At 42.8% G+C, this 7,614-nt stretch overlaps 1 protein-coding gene across 1 annotated transcript; it reads right to left on the bottom strand.

Annotated features, from left to right (window-relative positions):
* Positions 1 to 942: 942 nt before the first annotated feature.
* LOC135566184 (sulfotransferase 2B1-like) lies at positions 943 to 5,791 on the bottom strand. Its single transcript, XM_065014014.1, has 2 exons — positions 4,579 to 5,791; positions 943 to 1,858 (listed from the first exon to the last, which is right to left on the bottom strand). Exons 1-2 carry the CDS (start codon positions 4,742 to 4,744, stop codon positions 1,662 to 1,664), a joined length of 363 nt encoding a protein of 120 aa, XP_064870086.1. The 5' UTR covers positions 4,745 to 5,791; the 3' UTR covers positions 943 to 1,661.
* Between the last annotated feature and the right edge of the window lie 1,823 nt (positions 5,792 to 7,614).

Here is a 7,614-nt window from a genome sequence, read left to right as displayed (position 1 = left end):
CAGTGAAGTCAGTCTGCTAAATAATAACCACGTGGCACCCTGGGTGGCCAGGCAGTGCTCTAGCTCTGGCCCCTCCCTGATAAAATATTCCTTCCAGGTATGTACTCTAGCACCCACTTGTCTTGCCAGGTAGTACCAGTCAAGCAGCCGGAGTCTGAGAGCAACTGAATGAAGATTGATGTCATTAGTTACTGAGGGGACACTCATTGATCAGCTTGACACTGCCACTCATTGGATCAGCTTGACACACTGCCACTCATTGGATCAGCTTGACACACTGCCACTCATTGGATCAGCTTGACACACTGCCACTCATTGGATCAGCTTGACACACTGCCACTCATTGGATCAGCTTGACACACTGCCACTCATTGGATCAGCTTGACACACTGCCACTCATTGGATCAGCTTGACACTGCCACTCATTGGATCAGCTGACACACTGCCACTCATTGGATCAGCTTGACACACTGCCACTCATTGGATCAGCTTGACACACTGCCACTCATTGGATCAGCTTGACACACTGCCACTCATTGGATCAGCTTGACACACTGCCACTCATTGATATGAACTGTGATCGGGAGGATTATGACCTTTTGTTAGTGTTCGCATTACTTCCTCATCATGTTCCCATGAGCTGACAGCTTGACAAGCCCAAGAGTGATTGGGACACATGTGACTTGGAACTCACCACTAGTGAAATAATAGACCACTTCCTCTTTGACTAAACCACTTCTTATACTTGTGTTGCTGATACATTTCACTTGGGGACAGAGTTCATGCTGACCCCCAGCAACAGCTCTGGCACACGCCTTCGTAATGGAATCCAGTGGTAAATCCTGACATCACTGACCACAAGACCCACGACGCACAAGCCCCCACAAAGACAACTTCAACAACCAACCCAGACTGAATAACATGACACGCATTAGGTGGACATACTGTATGTGGTTGTATATTTTAGCAGCATCAATGAGACAACCAGAGCGCTATGATAAGGACACTTGACCGCAATCTCTGGTCGGTGAGACAGTACTGTCTTGAACACTTTCATAACACAACTCACCATCTTTCACATTATTTTAGTTGAGCAGCACATGGAATCTGGGATTAGATAGGTCTAATGATGATATATGCCCATATGTTAGCATCAGTCACATAGTTTCCTAACAACTCAGGGCTGTGAACCATACTGATGGACATACAGTAAAGTAGATGAGCTATATATGGGAAATCCAGGTTGTTCGGAGTCAAGCTATGTGGCTGATGTAACAACAGCTTTTTATGTACATGTCAGCCTTTCTGGAGTTAATATATCATCCCTTCTGCTTGATGCACTGTCACAAACTGGGAGGTTTTCCAATGTGTCAAAGTCAGGGAGTTAAATGTGTCCCTCTCGTGTCCCATCATCTAGCTATTGCAGCACAAGCCAAGATGGAGGAGAAACTTCACTCTCATTCAGTTAACTGTAACATTTAGAGGTGGAAAAACCCAACTACAACAACAAATAGGTCACACACAATATTTTTTGTTATATTAACATATCAATTTCATTATATAGTTTTACTATATTGGGTTGTGTACATTATATGTACGTACATTCACAAAAACACAGAACATCAGTGAGAGAATTCAAGGACTTGTATGAAGCGTATCCATCAATCTCCGGCGTCGTGGAGGGTAAGGGCCCTATCCTGATCCCCAGAGGCCTGTCCTCCTCCTCCTCCCCCACAGGACTCAGGAGGACACTCCCACATGAAGGTCAAGGGACAGTCTTTCATCTGGTAGCTGTAGACGGTGTCGAAAATACCAATCTGCTCCTCTGTGAAAATGTTTCTCCAGTCACCGATTTTACCTGTAAACAGAACAAGGCCTCCATTATTATGGCCAATCTCTCCACAGCACTGTAATTTTTATTAGGATTCCCATTAGCTAAGGCCATAACGCTAGCTAATCTTCCTGGGGTCCAACAGCAATTAACAAGACATTGCAAACAACCACAATCAAGACTTCAAACATTCAACAAGTCGACAATACAGATAATTAAAATACCTGACAGGAAACACATTTAACATTCAGTTGATACTTTCTATTTGCTGTCCAGGTATATGGTCTATCGCATTAGATGTTCTTTTTTTTTTTCTTGAAGGTGGATTTACTTTTTGCCTGAGAAATATGGATTGGTAAAAAGTTTCATTCAGCTATAGCTCTATATAAAACTAGATTTAAGGCGATTTGTCCTTGGGTTGATTTGTTTTAGCTGCGCTGAATTTGTCTGTCTGGTTTGGTGGTTATGTGTGTTGCTAGTATGTACTAATTGGACAGAAAAGTACTGTGTCTTTTACATTTTTTAAATATAACATTCCTAAAGAAAATCAGAAGACTAGATAGTAATTCGTTTTTAACGTGAAGCCATGAGAGATTCTGATGCATTTTAATAATATTCATTCGGTTAGAGCAATGAAGAGAATCTGGCAACCCTGTTTTGAGCCATTTGGAGCTTTTTTTGACATCTTTCTTTGCTGCAGGGGACCATACAACTGGACATTAATCTAAGTGTGATAGGACCAGGGATTGACCATACAACTGGACATTATCAAGTGATAGGACCAGGGATTGACCATACAACTGGACATTACTCTAAGTGTGATAGGACCAGGGATTGACCATACAACTGGACATTAATCTAAGTGTGATAGGACCAGGGATTGACCATACAACTGAACATTACTCTAAGTGTTATAGGACCAGGGATTTGACCATAAAACTGGACATTACTCTAAGTGTGATAGGACCAGGGATTGACCATACAACTGGACATTACTCTTAAGTGTGATAGGACCAGGGATTGACCATATAACTGGACATTACTCTAAGAGTGATAGGACCAGGGATTGATGACCTGATTCAGAGCACTAGATGTTACATAGTCTGAACATTTTCTTGTAACAGAAATTCCCTTACCCATCTTAATAACAATATTATCTATGTGTTCTGACCATGATAAAGCTAGGTCCAACATCACGCCTAGTAGTTTTTTTTTCTCACTTGCTCTACATGTATTCTATTCATCGACAAATTCAATTGGGGGTCATCAGCAAGCATATATCTTGAACCAAATACAATACATTTAGTTTTAGAAATGTTCAACACCAATTTGTTCATATCAACCCACTCAGACACCATTCTTAGTTCACCGCTCAGTACATCTGTTAGCTTATTACATTCTGATGCTGCACTATACATTGTAGAGTTATAAACATACATGACCACTCTTGCTTTGTTCATTACTGAAGGTAAATCATTAGTAAAGATAGAGTAGAGCAGTGGGCCTAGGCAGCTTCCTTGAGGAACACCACAATGTATATCTTTACTATTTGAAAAGCTAACATTAAAGAACATGTTTTCCTTCTCCTGGATAGATAGCTGCATCCTTAAACCATAACATTTGAGTTTTCCTAGTAACAGTTCATGATCAATTACTTCAAAAGCAGCACTGAAATCCAGCAATACTGCACCAACTAACTTCCTATCATCTATACTCTTTAACCAATCTGTCATTTGTGATTAGGCCGTACTCGTAGAATACCCTTTGTATGCATGCTGGAAACCCGTTATCAGATCATTACATGAGAAATAATCCTTGATTTGTACAGATATTTTTTTGCAATCATTTACTTAACACAGGCAGCAAGTTTTTAGGATGACGTTTAGGACCAGTGAATGCAGATTTTTATCCTTAGGTAGTGGAATAACCTTTGACTCTTTCCAGACTTCTGGGAACACCCCATACATGAAGCACTTGTTAAAAATACTAGAGATTGGTGTAGATATTTGGTTAGCTGTAACTCTAAGCAATCTGTACCAGGCGACTTGTCATCCAAAAGAGACAACAGCATCTTTTCTACCTCTTCTCTTTCTACTTGATGAAATTTGAACCCGCATTGCCTCTCCTTCATGATAAAATATTTTATAAGGGTATATGACATGGAGCCAGCAGTTGGAATCATAGCATTCCTCAACTTGTCCACTTTGCAGTAAAATATTAATTAAAGTAGTTTGCGATGTCATGTGGTTTTGTAATAAATATACCCCATGATTCAACAAAAGTGGCAGACATGTTTGAATTCCTACCCATAATAGTGTTCAACGTTCTCCACAGCTTTTTCCCATCACCCTTCATCAATGTTGTGCTGATAGAATCCCTTTTTGTTTCCTTTGTTTAGCTTGGTCACTAGATTTCTTAATTTACATTAATCTCGCTTATCAAACAAAGTGCCAGATTTATCTGCTACTTTTTTGGCATCACAACGCTGAATCATTTCTCAGCTCATCATCAATCCATGGGGCACCATTTCACCTCGCAGTGCATTTTCTTAAAGGGACGTGCTTATCAGCTGTACTCGTAAATAATTTCATAAACAAACTTAGTGACATTTCAGGATCATCCTTACTACACACTTCTAACCATACTGTGAGTGCAGGGGAGGTCTATGGTACTGTTCTATCCTTCTGACACTGACTGACACACAACTCTAGTCAGGATATAACTCCTGTTGAGCAAGGGCGCCTCACCTTTCCTCATGAATTTCCCTTTGCTGTGGTCCATGATCTCCTTTGGGATCTGAGTGTAGTTCACCATGGCGTTATCGCTCATGCTGCTGAAGCTGCAGTGTCTCAGGGCGTTGGTTAACTCCTCGCCCACCAGGGGGCACTGCAGGAAAGAGCTGATCCTCTCCATCGAGCCTTGCAGGTCCTGAGGAAAGTCAATGCTCTTATTATAGATGTGGACAAAGAGGGTGGTTTTCACAAAAGGCTGAATTGATCATCTATGTCTAGTCTATCAACAACATTTGTGGCAAACTAAGACCAAACGCTCATTAGCTTGGATACAGTTGGTTAGTGCAACTCCACGATGGCGTAGCAGTGCAGACGTTGTTTGTCGTTCTCCCGTGTACATATTTTATTTTTAGTCTTTTTTGTATATATTTCAAAATATGTTCATTATCTTTATCGATTTTTTAAAATTAAATATATCTTCCGGCAACCCGCCTCACCCAATGTGATACAGATCTGCTATTTTTAGACCTTATAGCCAAAACCTCAATCAGCAGCTACTGTTAGCTACTGCAAGCGACCTTTACCTTTAGCACACCTTTACCTTTAGCACAGACACCAGACTCTTTTAGCCTGGATAATTACTTTCCAGCCTGCACAGCGCGTTATCAACCCTGAGCAAATCGGACAGTTTTTTTCCCTCCACGACAATGCCGGATTCCTGCCGTAAGCTCTGGACCATTACACCAGATCATCGCAGCTAGCTAGCTGCCACCGAGTGGCCCAGCCCGAAGCTAGCCTTGAGCCAGGCCCATCTCCCGGCCTGCTCAGTGGACCCTATGATTACTTGGCCACTCAGCTGATGCCTCCCGGACTCTTCACTAACACAACTAGAATTCACTACACTACCGGATTCCAGCCATTAGCTCTCGACCTTTGCATCGGATCATCGCTGCTATCTAGCTGCTACCGAGTGGCTATAGTGGCTAACGCCCTTGTCCCGAAGCTAGCATCAGTTACGCGAGAGCTAGGCGCATCTCCCGGCTAGTAAACAAAGTTACTCCAGTGACAATACCTATGTGCCAACTGGACTGGACTCTTTGTCAACATGGAGCCCCGCCATTCCATCATGACTGGTCTGCCGACGTAATTCCATCCGCTGTGCCCCCAACTGACCTTTGCCGGACGTCGGAGGAGACGCTTCTATTAACCCTGGCCTGCTAACTTTATTAAGATTTTTTTTTTTTTTTTTTTTTCAACGCTGTGTCTGCCGCTTCTTAGCCTTAGTAACGACTACCTAGCGGCTTCCCTATTTCATCTATTGCTATTAACTGAACCCTATGATAACTTGGCTACTTAGCTGATGCCTGCTGGACTGTTCATTAATCACAGTACTCCATTTTGTTTATCTGTCAGCCCCAGCCTCGAACTCAGGACCTGTGTGTAGTTAACTGACCCTCTCTGCCCATTCATCGCCTTTTTACCTGTTGTTGTTGTCTTAGCTGATTAGCTGTTGTTGTCTTACCCGTTGTCGTCTTTGCTAGCTCTCCCAATCAACACCTGTGATTGCTTTATGCCTCGCTTTAGGTCTCTTTCTAATGTAAATAAGCATTGTATACTGTTTAGGATAGTTATCATTGTTTTAGTTCACTGCGAAGCCCCTAGTCCTGCCTCAGATACCTGTTTTGTCTCACCACCCACACATGCGGTGACCTCACCTAGCATAACTAGTGCCTCCAGAGATGCAACCTCTCTTATAGTCACTCAATTCCCAGGTTTATCTCCACTGTACCCTCATCCTACCATTACCCATCTGTACATTATGTCCTGAATCTATCCTACCATGCCCAGAAATCTGCTCCTTTTATTCTCTGTCCCCAACGCACTAGACGACCAGTTTTGATAGCCTTTAGCTGTATCCTAATCCTCCTTTGTTCCTCGGGTGGTGGAGGTTAACCCAGGCTCTGCGTGACCCCAGGCGCTCTCATTTGTTGACTTCAGTAACCGCAAAAGCCTTTGTTTCAAGCATGTTAACATCAGAAGCCTCCTCCCTAAGTTTGTTTTACTCACTACTTTAGCACATTTGGCCAACCCTGATGTCCTTGCTGTGTCTGAATCCTGGCTTAGGAAGGCCACCAACAATTCTGAGATTTCCATCCCCAACTACTACATTTTCCGAAAAGATAGAACTAACAAAGGGGGAGGAGTTGCAATCTACTGCAGAGATAACCTGCAAAGTTATGTTATACTTTCCATGTCTATGCCCAAACAGTTTGAGCTTGTAATTTTTAACAATCTTTCCAGCAATAAGAATCTCACTGTTGCTGCCTGTTATAGACCACCCTCAGCTCCCAGCTGTGCCCTGGACACCATATGTGAATTGATTGCCCCCCATCTATCTTCAGAGTTCGTTCTGTTAGGTGACCTAATTTGGGATATGCTTAACACTCCGGGCATGTCCTACAATCTAAGCTAGATGCCCTCAATCTAACAAATTATCAAGGAACCCACCAGGTACAACCCCAAATCCTTAAATATGGGCACCCTCATAGATATTATCCTGACCAACTTGCCCTCCAAATATACCTCTGCTGTTTTCAATCAGGATCTCAACGATCACTGCCTCATTGCCTGCGTCCGCAGTCAAACGACAACCCCTCATCACTGTCAAACGCTCCCTAAAACACTTCTGCTAGCAGGCCTTTCTAATTGACCTGGCATGGGTATCCTGGAAGGATATTGACCTCATCCCGACAGTCGAGGATGCCTGGTTGTTCTTTAAAAGTCATTTCCTCACCATCTAAATAAGCATGCCCCTTTAAAAAACTGTCCTTGGTTCACTTCAGACCTGACTGCTCTTGACCAGCACAAAAACATCTTGTGGTGGACTGCACTAGCATCGAATAGTCCCCGCGATATGCAACTTTTCAGGGAAGTCAGGAACCAATACATGCAGTCAGTTAGGAAAGCAAAGGCTAGCTTTTTCGAACAGAAATTTCAAGAAGGATTTCTCTACGGCTGGCCATGCTTTCCTCCTGGCTACCCCAGCCCAGG

The sequence above is a fragment of the Oncorhynchus nerka genome, unplaced genomic scaffold, assembly GCF_034236695.1.
Source record: "Oncorhynchus nerka isolate Pitt River unplaced genomic scaffold, Oner_Uvic_2.0 unplaced_scaffold_6779, whole genome shotgun sequence".
Taxonomy (NCBI): Eukaryota; Metazoa; Chordata; class Actinopteri; order Salmoniformes; family Salmonidae; genus Oncorhynchus; species Oncorhynchus nerka.
Note: the sequence above shows the minus strand (reverse complement) of the source record. Positions and strands in the feature narration are given on the sequence as shown.